Source organism: Colobus angolensis, unplaced genomic scaffold (assembly GCF_000951035.1).
Source record: "Colobus angolensis palliatus isolate OR3802 unplaced genomic scaffold, Cang.pa_1.0 Scaffold9, whole genome shotgun sequence".
NCBI lineage: Eukaryota > Metazoa > Chordata > Mammalia > Primates > Cercopithecidae > Colobus > Colobus angolensis.
This window is the reverse complement of record NW_012122931.1, coordinates 11,683,023-11,702,813: the sequence shown is the minus strand read 5'-3', so window position 1 is coordinate 11,702,813 and position 19,791 is coordinate 11,683,023. Positions and strand designations below refer to the sequence as shown.

The following is a 19,791-nucleotide window of genomic DNA, read 5'->3' as shown; positions in this document are numbered from 1 at the left end:
AAAAAAGAAAGGGCAGTTATTTTCTCTTTTCTTTTCTTTAAAAAGAAAGTACTGAGGGATAATTCTGATGTGTCTATTCCAGCAGAACATTTGAAAGACGTGTCCAATTCAGGCCAGAGCGTTGCTCTCAGAGTGAAGGGTATCACCATGCTCTAGAGTTCAGTCTCCTCTGCACATACATAAACACAAGTGCATAGCGCCCCAACGCTGTTTGTCCCCTCGGCCTCACAGCTCTGCCAGTTGGCAAACCCAAGCCAGGAAGTTGTCAATTCCAATTGCGTTTAGGCCATGTAGTCCTATTAAAGAAGGCCTGCTGGTTAAGGGGCGTCCTCTGTTTCCAAAGCATGGGAAAAAAAAAAAAAAAGGCTATGCTTAGATTGGAGCTGGCAACTTTCACTGACTAGAGTTTTCAAGGAGCTATGAATGAGTTTAACAAAGGAGGTCTGTGGCTAGTTTCTGGCTGAAGTCCATGTCAACAGTTTTTAAGGTCACAGGCCACACTAACTAACATTTATTCCCAGCAGACCCTGTTCTAAACACAAGCTGTAAGTAGTACAAATTTGGAATTTTTCTGTAATCCCTTGAGATATTCCTGATCCTTCCACATGTTTCTGCTCAATTAAAAACAATTCTCACTTTGCACCACAAGAGAGGCCGTGCTCAGCAATCTCAGTTCATCCTTAGGGTAGATGAACAAAAACCTGGCAAATCAAAGGGCTTGAGTGGGGAAGGGAAGGAATTCAGCTGGATCATACTGAAAAGTGCAGACAGCTCCCCAGGGGCTCAGTTTGTGAAAGCATAAAACGGGTTATGACAGAGATCCTGAGGCCATAAAAAGCAGGTTTGAGGCACGCACTGGGAATAAGTTCCTAGTCATTTTACAGAAATAAGATAAAAATTTCTGAGAAAATTAAAAGGTCAACTAGGTGAATAGAGAATGGTGATAATGCATAGGACGGATATTAAATATCCCACTTTGAAATTAATACTAACATTTCTCAATTAAGAGGAACTCCTTTAACATTTCTGAAATCAAAATGCATTTTGGGAACAAACTAAAAATTTAACACAGTCATTTCTCCCCCTGAAAAAATATTTTTACATCAATGGTGCAGTGTATAACTAATGATATTTTTAAGTCTTGACAGACAACATGGGAATTACTGCCTTGGACTGAATACCAAAGATGGGTTATGCACCGTGCATGGTATGTCCATTAAAAAAAATCTCTCCTGAGCGAGGCATGGTGGTTCGCACCTGTAATCCCAGCACTTTGGGAGGTCGAGACAGGCAGACCACTTGAGGTCAGGAGCTCAAGACTAGCCTGGCCAACACGACAAAACCCCGTCTCTACTAAAAATAAATTAGCTGGGTATGGTGTTGTGCACCTGTAATCCCAGACACTTGGGAGGCTGAGGTGGGAGAATCACTTGAACTCGGGAGGCAGAGGCTGCAGTGAGCCGAGATCGTGCCACTGCACTCCAGCCTGGGCGATGGAGTGGGATTCAGTCCCAAAAGATAGACAGACAGACAGACAGATAGGTAAAATAAAATAAAATAAAAAAATAGGCCGGGCGCAGTGGCTCACTCCTGTAATCCCAGCACTTTGAGAGGCCAGGGCAGTCCACCTGCGGTCAGGAGTTTTGAGACCAGTTAGCTGAGCGTGGTCGCGGGTGCCTGTAAAGCCCAGCTACTCAGGAGGCTGAGGCAGGAGAATCACTTGAACCCAGGAGGTGGAGGTTGCAGTGACCCGAGACCATGCCATTGTTGTTCCAGCCTGGGAAACAAAAGTGAAACTCCATCTCAAAAAATAATAAAAAATAAAAAAATAAAAAAATAAAAAAATTTAAATTTAAATTAAAAAAAATCTCTTCATAATCTTCAAAGCTATCATGCGATGTACTTTCTGTTTTACAGTTAAGGAAACATGTTCAGAAAGGTGACATGACTTGTTTATGCCCTTAGATCTAGTAAGGCGTAGAATCAAAATTTGAACACAGGTCTGATTTCAGAGCGCAAGTCCATCTCACAAACTTGGTGGGGAAACACACACTAGAGTATCAGTTACTATCTTAGTAGCTAAAGTACTGCCGTTTGTGGCATTCTATATTTGAAATCAGGAGATAGATACATGAAGGTGGTTATAATTTTTCCAAACTAAAAATATGCAAATTATCGTGCAGTGAATATTTGGATTGAGCTTGATGGAACAGCAAGGATAACTACTTCATTAAAGAGTAGAAAATTAAAAACACCCATGATAACATGATAACATTACTTAACTATTCTCATTAATACTTTGGGATCCAATCACCCAAGTCATTTTTTTCCTATGTATTTTTTACAAAATGGAGATAATATCATATATAAAAATTTGTGTCTTGCTTTTCTTCTATAACATTAAGTACTGGATATTTTCCATGTAATCAAATCATCACCAAAACCAATTTTAATGGCTTCATGGTATCTAATTAAATTTAACTATCCTCTATTTCTAGGCCTTAAAATTGTTTCTAACTTTTCACTCTATGTGCTAAATGTCATTGTCCATATATCTGTACTTATATTTCTGAGTTTTTCATAAAACAGATTCCCCAACATGGAGAAAATGTTAAAGGTTTTGAATATATATTGCCAATTGTTTTCCAAGAATGCTGGAGCATTTTACAACCTGACCAACAGTGTGTAAGTGCCTACCTCATTATCAAGTGTCATCTGCGAGCTGGTATAACCTAGGCTCAAGTGCACTTTGTCACATGCATGCCCACATACCTCTCACCTATGACAATTGGTCTACCTTTCAATATCTACCACACTACGTGATGTGGTGAGATATCCACGACCACCTTGCCAATGTTCTTTACTTATATTAGCTCTTTTTTTTTTGGACACACAGTCTTGCTCCTGTTGCCCAGGCTGGAGTGCAATGGTGCAATCTCAGCTCACTGCAACCTCCGCCTCCTAGGTTCAAGCAATTCTCCTGTCTCAGTTTCCCGAGTAGCTGGGATTACAGGCACACACCACCATGCCCCGCAAATTTTTGTATTTTTAGGAGAGACAGGGTTTCACCATGTTGGCCAGGCAGGTCTTGAATTCCCGACCTCAGGTGATCCACCTGCCTCGGCCTCTCAAAGTGCTGGGATTACAGGCGTGAGCCACCGTGCCTGGCCTACTTATATTATCTCTAATCCTCACCAAAAAAGTAGATATGAGGAAATTAAGGCTTGGACAGAGTAAATGGAGTAACCAGAAGCTCATTTCCAAATCAAGACGACTGGAATGCAGCCCCTACTCTGACACTAGACCACACTCTTATGTCATGCCACCGTGTAACTCATTTTACCTTTCAGATAATGATCAATTTTCTCTCACAACTCCAGGGACTGTCTCCTTCTCTAGCAATACCTCTGCAAATGACGAGACCAGATTAATGTTTGGAGAAGTAAATAAGGGTAATAATACCTAGATCTCATGGGCTTTGAAAAAAGTGAAGTGTATGTTGGCATGTCTTCTTTAAAAAGCAAGGAGCAAGTGGCAGCAGTGTGGCACACGGAATGTTCACCCACACCTTGCAGAAGCAGAAAATGGTGAAACCATGTAAGGAAACAATTTGGCATTATACCAATAAAGTTGATTGGGCTTAATAGAATAAAATTGCCCAATTTGGCATTTATCCCAATAAAGTCAATAATATACATGTCCTATGACACAACTATTCAACTCCTTAGATACATACAGTACACAGAAGTTAAGTCTATGTGCACCAGTATAGCTGTTCAAGAATGTTCATAAAAGTCACATCCTAGAAACAGTCCAATGGCCACCTACAGTTACATGCATAAAGAACTCAACCCTTTTATCCCTACAATGGAGACAATTCCATAAGATTGCTATAAAAATAAATGAAAATTACATAAACCAGCTGTGGTATATCATCACACAACACAGAACGCTAGATAGCAAAGAAAACAGATTACAACTATAAGCAACAGCATGGGTGAATCTCAAAGGTTAAGCAAAAGAATACTGAAAATAACAATTGTAAATTGTATAAGGCAACTCAGAGAGTTCAAAACCAAATAAAGCTATACTACACTACTTAGGGATGTATACATAGGTGAAAAAATGAATATCAGCGTGCTAGTAATTTCTTAACTTCGATGGTAATCACATGGGTATTTGCTGTATATTTATGTTTACTTATGTGTCTGTGAATGTGTATATGTACATTCGATGCCCTTTTCTGTTTGCAGGTTATATTTCACAGTTTACAAAAGGAAAAGCACAGGGTTGTGATCAAACATTTACACGATGGATATAATATACAGGGAACTTTATCAAGTATTTACTGTTTTATTTAATCTTTAGAACAATATTCTGCATTAGTATTATCCACAATTTGCCACTGAAATAACTGAGACAAAGAACAAATGACAGCCAAGTTAAAATGTTTTTATTATAAATCCAATTTTTAAGAAGATTGAAAAAAAATCAAAGTATAGCACCAATGTTTGTTCCATTACAATACAGTTTGAATATCCCTTATCCAAAATATTTGGGACATTTGGGACCAGAAATGTTTCAGATTTTAGATTTTTTTTGGATTTTGGAATATTTGCAGAATATTGAGCACTGCTAATTTGGAAATCCAAAATGCTCTGATGAACATTTAATTTGAGGATCATATTGGTGTTCAAAAAGCTTTTAGAGCATTTTGAATTTTGGACGTTAGGGACACTCGAGAAAACTAAATCTGAGGAATGGACAAGTTCATGGGAGTCCTTGAAAGTTAAACCATCCCTTCAAATAAAAAGACCTAGAATTGCAATCTTTGGAGAATGTTAACAAAGAGTACAATGAAATGATACTTATACAAGTTTTGTTTTCAGGGGTCAGAGGACAAGAGTTATCTTTACTCAATAAGGATGATCAATATTGGGTATAATTTTCATATACTAATAAAAGAGAAAAAGCACAAATTAAAGTTTCTCCAAAATTGGTATCCAAAATTACTAAATTTACAAAAGTGACAGTAAAAATCCTAGCTCAGCAGAAAACAGTATACTAGCAAACATACATTCTTTAGAGTCTGTTTTGGCTTGGGGTTGTTTTTGTTTGCAGTGTGTTTTTGTTTTTCAACCACTTAAAAACTTGTTTTCTGATGGAACCAGAATTTTAAAATTAAAATATTAAAATAAAAAAGAAATCAGTCAGTCATCACAAGGAGCTTAGACAACAAACTGCAGGACACTGAATTTCACCCAACTTCTTCTACCACACTCTTAAAACGGGTTTTTAAAATGTAAAAGTTTTCAAGCCAAGCCTTTTTGCTGCATTTTGGTGAATTTGCTGCATAATTCACATCAAGAGCGAGTGAAAATACCAGACTGTGCAAATGAACAACGGGACAATCAACCCCACATGCAAAACCCCACCACTTCACTTCAAAGGCATCTGAAGTAGAATGGATTAGAAACCATAAATGATACCTCTCAGAATTAATTCCATAATAAATATTGCTTTCCATTATAGATAAGGGATTAAAAATCTCCATGTGATAGTTTAACACTTGTGGATTGAGCTAAAGCACAACAATTGCCCTTGGTTTTGCGTAGATCACTGGTAGTTTCAAGTCCCATGAGCAGGAAATCAAAGCCTATTTAATTTCCACTGCATACTACAATATATAGAATTTAATTTTCTCTACAATATTTAAAACTTCCATAAGTTTATATAAAGTTTTGAGATACATGTAATTTGCTTTCACTTGGAATGTAATATATTCTAATTTCAAAATTATATTGCTATCTAATTTTAAAAGTGTTCCCTTAATGTTACAACTTGCATTTTACAACTCATGCTAATAAATATTACTTACTCTGAAGATGTAAATATACAAAATAAAATATGGAAACATAAACTCAACACGTTATTTGCCACTTGATTTTAACCAAGACTTTTGATACTATTTTTATACTCTTCTGTTCATTGCTTCAGAAGCTAATAACTATTCTTCATTGTCAGGAATCAGGTAATAGCTCACATGTGAAGATAAAAAAATAGTTGAGTGTTTCTTAACAAAATACCAAGTAGTTAGCTGAATGACGACAGTACAGCAAATGCATTTTTAAAAAGAATTATGATAAGCCTTAGCAAGAAATATTCTTTCAGATTACTAAGAGCTTCTTTCCTTGTATTATAAATCAATCTCACACAAATAAATTATGTAGTTAAAAACATTCTCAGGAAAGAATATTTAATGATATGTAAAGATGCTTACAATTTAATAAGTGAAAAAGCTAGATACAGAATTATACCTACAGCATCATCCCAGTTTAGGGAAGGAAACACCCTTAGTCATTATCAGCATGCCGGGATGATAAATTTCTTTTCTTTTCTGCAGTTTTCCAAATTTCTCTAATGAGAAAGTATATCTTTATAATCTTAAAAATAACATCCTAAAAATAAGTGGCTCATAATTGATTGCTGGAATTGTGGGGTCTTCAAACTTCTATCATGGCACCATGATTTTTCTGTAAAGAAGTACACTATTATTGCAGTCTCTCGGGGCCTCTCCATGATGGAGAGATATTAGGCTTCCTACTGCTTCTAAAACTGATCCCTGAGAGGGCCAGACAACTTAAATTCAGACTCCTGTATTCAGGAGTCTATCTTGCTCTTAAGAGTGTAGCTTGGAAGCAAAGGGCAATTTTAGATGTGAGGTGTATTTTGAGTCATTTTCTTTTCCACCTCCCACCCAGTGAAAAGCAAAGATCAGGCTCAGATAAATGCCTTCTGCTTATTGCTATTGAAGGAAAGTGGCTGGCTTGCAGGGAGGTCCAAGAAAAATTGTTGACACTCAAACTCAATCAAAAAGCACCAAGAAGCCTCTCCTGTAGAATGCTTTTTCATCTCCCAAAAAGGGTCCCTCATGTGGAATTCTGAGATTCTTTCAAAAGACAGGCTCTATTTCACTGGTTTTCCATTCAAACATACCTTGCATTGGATTTAAACAGAACTGATCATCTTGTTCACTCTATAATCACATAGTTGGATTATTCACATTGGTCATAATGATGCTAACCAAATGGGAATGTGACTCTTTAACACTAATCAGGGGCTACTGAGTCTTGAAGAAACATTAGTTCCAGCTGGCCTTGGGCTCATTCTCCTGAGTTGGAAGAATCATTGCCATAACACGGGCAAAACCCTGGGTTGGAGGTCAGAAGACTTGTCATTCACCAGCCAAAGAGCTTGGAACAAAAATCTTTCTGTCTTATTCATGTTTCATTTTCATTATTTATAAGATGAGGGTGAACTGTAGTACATTACTTCTGAAAGCTCTTTAAGCTCACCTCTGAGCTCATTCTGCAAGGGCAAGCTACCCATTATGTCTTTTTAAGCTAAATATATACATATAGAAAGAGAGGATGAATAACCTTTTGAACGCAGTAAAAGTTGCTTTGGTGGCAGGAAGACAGAATTTTCAGTTGAGAGTATAAATTTTGGGTTGGATTTTAGCTTCCAAACCAGATTCCTTAACTTTCTCCTCGAGATCTTGGGCAAGTCACTGCATCTCTCTCAGCCTCAACCCCTTTATCTCTACAATGGAGATAATTTCATAAGATTGCTATAAAAATAAATGAAAATGATATAATCACCAGTAGTCGCTAGAGGTAGCAAAATGATTGAAGAATGCGGGGTGGGTGGGGAGCAAAAAACAAGGCAGAACTACACTCCTGGAGTTCTTGAGGTGGTTTCACTTCCTGCCCTGTACTAAGCTTCATGAGCATTATGACAAGGAAGTGTTCTGTTTCCAAAACAGAGTGAGAAAATATCACATCTCTTGTAAGGTTTACAACTCATCCCATCTCAAAAATAAAAAATCTCTTTTAGCCAAAGTCTTGGAGTTTCAAATACCCTACAACCCTAGGGTCAGGTTGCTTGAGGGAAGGCTGTGCCAGGATGGTGTCCTCTGAAAAGGATCAGGAGGAGAAAGGGAGCTTCCTCCCGCAGTGGACAGCCTGAGGCTGGCTGCTGGTTCCAGCCCCCATGGCCACTGCAGAAGACACACCTATCCTTCCAACTGTGCAGCTTCCCAGTCCTCAAATCAACCTCCAACAGCAGGCCGCTGGGAGTGCAAGGGCAGTTTCAGCTATTTCTCTTTCTTCTCTTCAAAGGTGATTTTCTTTAAACTGTACAGCTTGTTACTATTGTTGAGCTGTGGCTCCCCAGAGGATTATATATGTTTCTAAGTATGAAGGCATCCGTATGGCAATAAAACACGTAACATTCCCCAACCACTTCATTTTTTTAATTCAGAGAAAACAGTTATAACCTCCCACAAAGTGATGTTCTGAAGAGCACCTTGTGCCCTGCACCCACACAAGCCTTTCAAAATACTGAGGAACTCAGAAGGGCTCTGGGCCTAGGAAAGAGCAGCCTCCCTGGCCCATCCTCTATGTTCAGCTTCTGACAGAAGCCATGTTCTGAGACCCACAATCAGTGAAATTATCAATCTGCCTTAGCAGTGGGGCCTTCTGCCAACTGACCATCCAGAGAATAACAAGAATAACACAGTACCCAGCTTACTTTTAAGGAGAAGAATTAAAAAGAAATCAAACCGTTCCAGAGAGACAGAAACACTCAAAAGGCAAAGGAAAGTCCTCTGTTAAACGGTATGAAAGACCCAGGTTTCCAGAATGGCATTTAAGGCACTGCGAAGAAAGGCTGATTTCTCCCAGAGGGGCCCTGGCTTTGATGCCCAACTGCCCTCAAACATCAGGCTGTGCATTTTTGTATAGCAGGGTACCCTCAGGCGAGACAACCATAAATAGCTTAAAACAAGAATAGGAGATTCCATCTGTTTCTGGAATATTTCAGCAGCACCTGCTTTCAAGGTAAAAATCTGGGAGCTGTCCCCACAGCCTTCCTCCCTGACTCCCTCCCCCACCTCTCAAACACTTATTTTAAACTAAAGCAGCTAACACACCATCCAAAAGGGCTTCTGCCATCGCACCTGCCTGAGGAAACAGAGTCCTTTGATTTTATTCCTGAACTGTATGTGTTGCTTAAAAACACTGGAACAGTCAGCAAGGGAAGCCAAAGTTCTTAAAACCAGACTCCTTTATTACTTCTAGCTTCTTTTTTGTTCCGTGGAAATGGAGCTTTTCTGTGTTTCGAGTGAAAATGAATGTAACACAGCTAAGAATGGATGCAATGGTCATTCCAGTCATGAGATCAGAAAGTGCCCCAGAAGCAAGAGGGTTCTCCCTGAATAACACTCAGGTTTAGACTCAAGTCCATATGCCAAGTAGCATGGAAGGAAGGATGATCACTATCCTTGTTTTTAAAAGAAAACAAAACAAAACCCCTGCAGTTGAGGTTTGAAAAATCCAGTCTAAATCCGTGTGCTACCTCCAAAGTGACATGCAACATCCCCTCAAACAATAACCAGAAAAACCCAAGCACATTTCACATTCAAAAAAATCACTTTCGCATTGGTCTACAAACATCAGCATCTCTAATGTCTACCCGAAACCAACTGACAGCATTCCATTTGCTACCAGATAAATCGAAAATCTTGAGCACACCCCTCACAATTGGGGCCCAGACTTCCATGGTATCATCTCTTGCTATTGCTCTCTCTCATTGCATTCTCAGCATCCTTTCATCTTCCTATACCTTTCATTTCTTGGGGCCTTTGCGTATCAGTTCTCACTGCCTAGAGAGCTGTTCTCCCATCTTCCTCCAGGCAAGCCCCCACTCATTCTGCAAGACTCAGTTTAACTGGAACCCATCAGTAACACTTTCTCTTATTCTCAAGTTAGAGATGGGCACTGTCTAATCTGTGACTCTGAAGAACCTTACACATAAATATATTTTCTTAAAACAACACTGATCACATTATATTTTAATTATTTGTTTACATTTTCCCATCCCAAAGATTGAGCAGTTCCTAAAAGAGTGAGGGTAGCAGAAGTGCAGTGGGAGGTGGATATCAAAATCAGAGGTGGTCTCTGAATAGTGTACCTAGAAACATACTAGATTTTACATTTGGTAAATGACAAGAAGTACTTACTTTTTTTTTTTTTTTCATTTTGTACTACCAAGTTCAGAAAGTTCAGCTCATCAAAATCTTGGATGAGTGCGGTATCTGAAGAGTTTGCAAATGGAGACCTGGGGCTAGATCTCTGTGTTTATGTTAAGTGGCCTTGAGATAAGTGAAGGCCAGAGACCAAGTGTTATGTATTGCCCATTCTGGGTATATATTAGGTACTCAGATACTTTTTAATTGAATAAAAATTTAAAAAGTTAAACTAAAAAAATTTAGACAGCATCTTGAGGAAAAAAGTTTTTTCTTCCCAAAATGTATAATAAAAATAGAGTTTTATTTGGGTGTAAGGACAGTTACAGCTTTCTTAAGAGCTTCAATAAGATCCTGATGGAAGGAGGAGAAAACTGTAGGGCAAATATTTGTGTAGTTCCTTTATAAAAGACAAAAGGTATTTAATTATTGTATGACATATCTCCCCATAACCCTCAAACACAGATTTAAAGCTTTGAACTCTTGTGTTCCTTCTGTTGATCCAGAACCAGAAGTTGGCTAGAAACAGCATCTTTCACTACAGTTTTGGCCTTGATGGAGTATGTGCCATTGGGGCAAATCAAATATCAAATGTCATAACAAAATTTCAATTCTAGGTCATTTTGTTTTATAATATTGAAAGATTTCAGAGATAAATGCATATATTGCATCAGACTTAGATGGTGCAATCTGAAAATGCTGAAATGCTCTCATATCCCTGTGTTTATGATGGAGAGTAACTAATCCATAATGACTGTTCTCCTAGCTGGTGTTTTTAATTTAGTATCAACTCCCATCCAGGAACTCATTAAATAATGTGGCAAATCTCAAGGAGGAGTAAAATTCTTCAGTGACAGGAACTAGTCAACTATGGGAGGAAATAATGCATTTGATTTATAGTGGCATTTGTGTTAATGGGACTTGTTTGGTACGACTAGGTTTCTGCCAAGGTTAGCTGGTGTAACGAGTTCAAACCAATGTTTTTAATGTTTTTTAATAAACATGGGCTTATTTCCCCATTCATTCCTTCATAAAACAAGTACTAGCTAAGTCCTTGTCCTTGAGGAGTTCCCAGACTAGCTGGGAGTGTCAGCTATGAGCCAGAATATTCTTCAATAAACTTTGAATGTATTTATGGGGGAGAAAAAAACATAAAAATTCCCAGCCTTCATGGAGCTCATGCCCTAGTGGGGAGGAACAGAAAATAAAAAGGAACTTAATAAGTAGGTTATGTTGCATAAAGGGTGTCTAAAAACCTTTCATTGTGAAATTAAGTTTAAATTTTAAAATACAGATGGCTTAACCTTTCATGGACAAAATGCCTATCACTCAATATTGAACCTCCATTGTGAGATTAAAAGGTGCATCTCTTATAACTAGCATGAAATGAGTTTGGTAATGTGAACCACACTTCTTCCAACAACTATTTCATATTTCCTCTCTGAATTTATGTCTCATGACACTTGTCCTCTCATTCAAAGTCTTTGGTGCCCTGCCCTCCCATTCTTGATGCATTTCCCCTTCTCTGATCACAATGCACACAATATCTTGGTTAAGCACTACACTAAATGCATAGTTAATTAAGATCCAGCCTTTACCCCTAAAGAGTTGACCTTCCAATAGGAGGAAAACAAAGGAGGACCAAGGTTATGAGTGTGTAACTGAAGAATGCAAAGCACACTGGGTATTCCAGAGAGGAAATGATTACCTCTACATGGGGAAGACTACTCTGTTGAAGTGCCTAGGCTGAGTCTGGGAGGATGGGTAAACATGTGAAAGTAGAGACTAAGTAGTTCATATGGGCCAGGAAGTACAGCAGTTTGGGAGATCAGGCAAGGAGGAAGTGAAGCTAAACCCTGGAACCACAGGGGCTACGTGTGCACAGATGCCATAACTGAGAGCTACATTCCTTAAGAGAAGAAATAGAAAGCAAAAGTAGAGGTGGTTTATGAGTAGACTTGAGCCATAGCGCTGGGCACACTGTGAAGGGTGACTGGACCTCAAGGCACAGGTTAACTAAAGAGAAAGTATCTAAAAAAAGCAAGGAGACTGAGCAGCAGAAGAGGGCAATGCAACAATGTAACCTAGACCCAAACTGAGCCCTCATTCTCTTGGCAGACTTCTCCACTCCCCAATGGATATACCGCCAACCAGTCATCCAGTTTTAACAGTAAACTCTTCCATTTACATGCTAGACTCAGCTTAGCAATGTTCCCAAACCCAACACAGGGAAAGTATCAGTGGGTGTGCTCTTTATTTCCACACAAGCTGGAAAAGATAGCTTCTCTGCCCTCATATTAAATACTCATAAAGTTCATGTTCCAGAATTCATCTAGGACTCTTGTATTTTTAGCCACAGTCACTATCCTCTGGCACTAGAAAAGCAACAGTAAGAAGACACTATGCCTTGGGATCATTCTGTGTATTAGATACAGCACGCTATATTGTGATCATCCATCTCCCCAGCTAGTCTGGGAACTCCTCAAGGACAGGGACTAGCTAATAGTAGGCATTCAATTAAGAACTGACACACAAATGAATGAATTAATCCACCAAATTTTTCTCCATAGTTCTAACCTATTATAACAGATTTAAAAAACACATCAATTGCTGCTGTTTTTCATTCTAAAGGATGACAGCACGAAGACTATTCAACTGGCTTCTCACAAATATGAAATCCATGATCCTACCTGTATAGGCACACAGAGTCACACACATCAGAATCAGAGACAAGCAAATTTAAGTGTAAATTTTTAAATAAATACTTTTCTATCATCAAGATTTGCTGAGTGATAGTGCCAGTTTAGAGTATACAGACACATACACACACACAGCTTGGAAAGAAACATTGTAACCCAAACAAACATACTATGGGGGAAAACCTTTTTGCAAAACTCTGAGAACTCAGTTTAAGCCTCACCACCTCCAAACGAATACATAGTTGACCTTGGACAAGGCAGGCTTGAGCTGCTCAGGTCCAGTTATACACAGATTTTTTTTTTTTTTTTTTTTTTTTTTGAGACAGAGTCTCGCTCTGTAGGCCAGGGTAGAATGAAGTGGCATGATCTCGGCTCGCTGCAACCTCCACCTCCTGGGTTCAAGCGATTCTCGCGCTTCAGCCTCCCAAATAGTTGGGATTACAGGCACCGCCCCCACCACTCCACTTCCGCTAATTTTTGTTTTTTTTTTTTTTTTTTTTTTTTTTTAGTAGAGATGGGGTTTCACCATGTTGGCCAGGCTGGTCTTGAACTCCTGACCTCAGGTGATCTGCCTGCCTCAGCCTCCCAAACTGCTAGGATTACAGGAGTGAGCCCACGTGTCTGGCCAATATGTGGATTTTTTAAAAGTAAAAGTCACACCTTCCTCTCCTGCCTCCCTTTCACGTCTTCCACCTCTGCTACGCCTGAGACAGCAGACCAACTCCTCCTCTTCTTTCTCAGCATGAAGATGATGAGGATGAAGGCCTTTAGGATGATCCACTTCCACTTAATGAACAGCACATATATTTTCTCTTCCTTATGATTTTCTTAATAACTTTTCCCTTCCTTAACTATTGTAAGAATACAGTAATTTATATAAAATATAATATATGCAACATACAAATATGTGTTAGTCAACTGTTTATGTTACAGGTAAGGCTTCTAGCAAACAGTAGGCTATGGATTAGTAGTTAAGTTTTTGTGGGGTTTTGTTTTGCTTTGTTTTGTTTTTGAGATGGGGTTTCGCTCTTGTCGCCCAGGCTGGAGTACAGTGGCACAATCTTGCCTCAACCTCCACCTCCTGGGTTCAAGCAATTCTCCTGCCTCAGCCTCCCAAGTAGCTGGGATTACAGGCATGCCACACCACCACGCCCAGTTAATTTTTGTATTTTTAGTTAGAGACGGGTTTCTCCATGTTGCTAAGCCTGGTCTCAAACTCTTGACAACAGGTGATCCACCCACCTTGGCCTCCCAAAGTGCTGGGATTACAGGCGTGAGCCACCACACCTGGCCATAGTTGAGTTTTTGAGGAGTCAAGTGGACTTTCAACTGTGTGGGGGTACCAGTACCCTTAAACCCACATTGTTCAAGGGCCAACTGTATAAATATGCAGTGGCCTGGCCAGGGCTGAAATATAACAGACAGAACAGACAAAACTGAAAGAGAAATTGTTCTTTAAAAAGAAAAAGATCACACTGTTAAATCCAAAAGTAAATAATCATTTACATCAAAGTCTAACACTCTGGGCAGGTAATTCTTGGGCCTGGACTACTGAGGGGTGCTTGAGAACAACAGAACACACAGAATCTCCCAAAGCAGCCTCCTTGCTAAAGCCTCTCCAGCAGTCATCCTCTCGTGCCCAGGTTACAAATGCTATGCTTGGTGCAGAAGAGAGTCGACTTCACTGATTAAAAGCACTAATGATACTAAGATTTGTGTAGAGAAATGCAAATGTATAGCAGTCCAGATTGACAGTTAGTGAGCATGGGAACTTCCAAAGTCAGCCCCTCCTCCCCTATGGTGTGAGAGTATGTGGGTTTGGGGGACAGGGGTCGGTGGGGCAGTCTTTTCTTGATGAGAAGAAGAAAGTGCACAGGACTAGTGCTGCAGAGAGCTACCCTTTCTGGAATCCATAGAGGGTCTGGCCTTTTATCCCCAGGCCCAGGCCCACCTCAAGCCTGGGGGCCCGGGTTTTGTCATGGGCACCTCCTGCTGCCGTGCCCTGACTGCTCCACACGAGCAGAGAGAGACAGGAGGCAGGCCCCTCTGACACCTACTTAACCGAGGCAGATGGAGAGGGGAGCATGGGGGATGCCTTTACTTCCCCCTCAGGAGGCGCCCAGCAGGAGTCCACAGAGCCAGCAGCTCCAAAATCGGATTTCCACACATCCTCCCACCCCAGAGCACGGCTTACCCCTCTGGCAGAAGGAAACAGAGCCTTAAGTAAGTGTGGCTCTGGCGTATGAGGGGCTTTTAGAAGACCTGAAGAAGTCTCCTTACACGATTCTGCACTTTTTTCAAATCTCTACAGAGGTAGCCAAAATGGGACACAGTTCTTCATTCACTGACCCAAAGGGGGCAAGGGTGTTACTTTAAGGCGGACACAGTCTGTGTCTGCAAGATGTCCTGAGCTACAGACACATACTTTATTAATAATCTTACATACACAAAATGTCCAAGAGAAAGTCTAACAGGCTAATTTCTGACAGCTCCAGATAACAGCAGAAGGCACTGAAGCCACACTGACTTTCTGGCTTCTACAAACTACTCAGAAGAGATGGTCCCCTTTCCCACCCAAGAGATGTGATACAAATAAATAAATACAATTATCTGCAGAACTTACAGTGCAAGAACAACATTGTGAAGTCCTTCTCCCCATATGCAGTGACTTGTGGGAAACAGATAGGAAAATGAAATGAACAGCTGGAAGATTTAATTACGGAAGAGTAACGCAGAAGCTGACATTGCTTCAGAGAATGAGCCAACAGCCCAAGCCTTCTCCCTTACCTTAAGATACAGAAGCAGCTCTTCGCTCCTGAAGATAAGCGGCAGAACCCGAATCTCTGTTTGCTGTCAATGTCAGTGAGCACGAACGTGAAGTTCTGGCCAACTTGACTAACTGTGAGACTGCAGCAAAGGCAGAACAAAGGGGAAAATGAATGTGCATTAAGTTTCTTGATAAAGTATCTAATCACAATGAGTCGTTGAACTTATAACATTTCCTCTCTCAGTGGAACTCTTAAAATTTACACACTTCAAGGGAACAGACTGTAAGCTAGTTTAAAAAAAAAAAAAAAAAAGACAGTTGGCACCCCATTCTAGTGACCACCTCAGAAATCAGATAATCAGAGCTATCATACCTTCTCCTCATTGAGTTCAGTCTCCGAGGCAGCTCTGTTAGTCAGTGCATCAATCCCAAAAGGTACCCTCTGTTAACCTCATTTTGCTGATGAAGAAATAGTCTAGAGAGGCATTGCCTAAGGTCAGCTGATCAGTGGCAAAAGGCTGGATTTTAACCCTCGCTCTGATTCCACAGGCCACTCTACCAGCTTGCTGCTAACAATCCTCACCTGAGAACTTCCCTAGTTCAGCTAATAAGAGTGCTTGCCAGAGCAGAAGGTAAATGTTACCATGTGCCAGCCACAAAGTTAGACATCATATATGCGTAGACCATCTCCCTGACTCTCATGACAACCACAAAATTTAGAGGATGTTCCCATTTTACAGAAAAGGAAACTAAGGACCAGAATAGGTGGTAACTGAATCACATTCACACAGCTACAAAGGGTAGGAGCTGAAATTCAAACTGGAAAGAAAAGAGGGCATGCTTAGGTGATACTTCCTAAATTCCTATATCTTTCATAATTTCTGAATTTATGAGAAACATATTTCCTATTTTAGAGGACAGAAATAACCAAAATGTCTAGCATTGCATGGTGCTTTCTAAGAAATGGAAACAACATTTTAAAGAAAGACATTTAAGGAAAAAAGCTAAAAATGTATCAATACAAAAATTTTAAAACCACACATAAGCGCAACATTCAAACATCTATTTTTAAAAAGTTTAAAAACATAATACTAATCAGATTACAGAAACTCTGTTTTGTTTTGAGACAGAGTCTCGCTCTGTTGCCAGGCTGGAGTGCAGTGGTATGATCTTGGCTCACTGCAACCTCCGCCTCCCGGGTTCACACAGTTCTCCTGCCTCAGCCTCCTGAGTAGCTGAGACTACAGGCGCCTGCCTCCACACCCGGCTAATTTTTTAGTATTTTTAGTAGAGACGGGGTTTCACCATGTTAGCCAGTATGGTCTCGATCTCCTGACCTCATGATCCACCCACCTCAGCCTCCCAAAGTGCTGGGATTACAGGCATGAGCCACGGCGCCCGGCCAAACTCTTTTTTTAAAATTGTAAAATGTCTAAAAATCCAGTTTTTAAAATCAGTTTACCAGTTAGCTTGGATTTCATTCCATTTTAAAAATCTAAACATCCCACTTCTGTCATAGTTATGGTGGCTAACTACATAGTTAGGGCACCTCCCTGCCCAGCTGTTGCTGCTAGAGCTTGTAGACAAAAGAATTCACATTGTGGTGAAGAGCAATAAAGAAATTGTGGGTACTCTTCCAGGACTTGATGACTTTGTCAGTATGGACTGGAAGAGGTCACTGAATTTGAAATCACACCAGAGGGAAGAAGTATTATTGTTGTCATTATTATTATTATTACTTTGAGACACAGTCTTGTTCCGTAACCCAGGCTGGGGCACAGTGGCACAATATTGGCTCACTGCAACCTCTGCCTCCCAGGTTCAAGTGATTCTCATGTCTCAGCCTCCTGAGTAGCTGGGATTTCAAGTGTGCACCAACACACCCAGCTAATTTTTGTATTTTTAGTAGAGAAAATGTTTTGCTGTCTTGGCCAGGCTGGTCTCATACTCCTGGCCTCAAGTGATCCGCTCGCCTCAGCCTCCCAAAGTACTGGGATTACAGGCATGAGCCACCGCACCTGGCCAGGAAGAAGTATAATTAAATTAGAGCAGATTTTGCTAAGTGGAAATAATATAACAATGCTGGTTCCTGTCAAAGAACCTGAAGAGTGAATGGGTTTCCCTACCTTATGCTAGATTCAGTTTTGTCTTATAACGGCAACAAAATAGAATGTGCTTTTTACCTTTAAATGTTTAGATCCCATAAAGCTAAATTTCGCATTAAAGGGAAATGCTTTGAAGATGTATATCCATTTTTGTAAGTAACAGTAATTACCTCAGAAAAAGAAGAAAAGAGTTTTTTCTCTGAAGATTAAAATAAAGGTATTTTTGGTTAAAAAATCCAAATTCTAATACCTGAATTTATATTAACATAATATGCTAGAATTCAACACTGAGTTATTCAAAGGAACTCATCAACTCATATTGTATTTTACAAAGTATATTCAAATTCGTAAAATAGTCAAATCTATGCTATAAGCTATTAATTACTTTATAAATTATCAGAAGAAATTTAAAAATAATGGTTTACCACCAAGCTTTTTCCAAAGGCAGAATTCTTATTGAGTCTTTGGCTATGATATGAATTAAGTTTTCAAAGATAGGGTAGACTTTCTAAAACTCCCTTATACAGCCACATAAATAATTAAAATTAAAGAATTTTCAAGGTATTCCAATACAAAGGTCAATGGATTCTGCCTGATCATATTTAAGGAGACAACTCCATCCCTTAGAGAGCTCCATCCCTTAGAGAGTGGTTAGAGAGTACAAAATAATTCAGAAAGAAAAAGTGTTCCACTCTCCTTATTTAACTAGGAAGGTGAACAAAAACAAGGTGGCAATTTAAAAGCAACGTGGTCATAAAGCAGGTGTAAGTAATGCTATCCCTCCACCTTCCACAGCCAGGAGAAGAAACACATTTCTATAAAAGTTATAGGGCCGTCAAGGGGACACCAAACGCTACCTTCTTATGGCTGTTATGTTTTATCTATAAAGCTTGGATACTGTGTTACTATGGTGATTTAATACTATGTTTTAAAGGGGGATTATATGATTAATTTTAACAAGGTTGAGAACTGAAGATGTGTGAGAAACAGCATTCTAGCTCACATAATTAAAGTGATTGGGGAGAAAAGTGGGCCTCAATGGGGGAGGGGAAATCCTGTTTTATTAAAATATTTAAAGCAACAGGTCTGGATGATTCTAAGTAACAAATAAGGTTTGCTTTTAAGAAACATTACTACGTGATCATACAAAACACGAGTGTTCAGTGTTTTAACTCAGGTTTTGATTTCACTTCTAGAATGTTTAAAATGAATACTCTCTAAGTATCATCCTAGAAAGGAAGGGTATTGATAGGATTGGATGAAAAGAAAACACCCAGGATTCTCCAGGAAAAAGACAGAGAATGAGCACACCTGACTTGTGAATTGTGTGTCATTAATTTCCTACTCTCTTTCTGCTCCTATTAAAAATGCTGGAAATATGTTTAGTTACCCCACAGGCTCAGAGGAAGAATCATTACTCATTTACCTGGTGCAAATCCCAACCTAATCACTGACTAAAGTTAGCAAGTTACTTAAAACCTTTAAGCACCTGAGTTTCTTCACCTGGAAGAACAATGAGACACTACCATCCAACCCACAGGATGTTTTGAGAATAAATGGAAAAGAATTTAGTATAAAGGCCAGTCCAGAGTAGGAATAATTAAAAAGAGGGATGCAAGCTGTTGCCAACTGTGAAAACTAAAACTCACATTAAAAACCAGGCTTAGAATCTTCCTGATTCAGCTTTATAATATCTGTGAATAGAGGAAGAAGTCTGTTTTCTCTCTCTCTCATCTGTTGCATATTTTTCAGGAAAGGGTAGTCCTCTGGGTGACCAAGTGACTGATGCTTGCATTACAGTGAAAAAGATTCTTTTGGGGTGCCACAAGCTTACTTATTCTCAATTGATTCACTTTTTCAATTCATGGTAGAGTGAAGTAGAAGTCAACAAAAGCCCAAAACCAGTAGGCTCTAAAAGATTGTTTCCTTGGACAATTTCCAATAAACTAAAGGTCTAGCAAGGGAAGTCAAACAGGGTAACTTAAAGGGTTCTGAATCTCCAAGGAATTTATCATTCTCTCTCTCCTACTTGCTGGGGTAGTCTATGGGAGTGTTCACTATTTCTCCATACAAATGACCTTGGGGAAAGGGTCTGCTTCCTTAAAGTCTGCAGTTTTGTGTTTACCTCAGCAT

At 39.5% G+C, this 19,791-nt stretch overlaps 1 protein-coding gene across 1 annotated transcript in view; it reads right to left on the bottom strand.

Annotated features, from left to right (window-relative positions):
* DENND1A (DENN/MADD domain containing 1A) overlaps nucleotides 1-19,791 on the bottom strand; it is a 497,552-nt gene that overhangs the window by 358,147 nt on the left and 119,614 nt on the right. Inside the window, exon 3 of the mRNA XM_011931409.1 lies at nucleotides 15,574-15,693. Coding sequence (XP_011786799.1) covers nucleotides 15,574-15,693 — 120 coding nt within the window. The remainder of the gene's footprint in view (nucleotides 1-15,573; nucleotides 15,694-19,791) is intronic.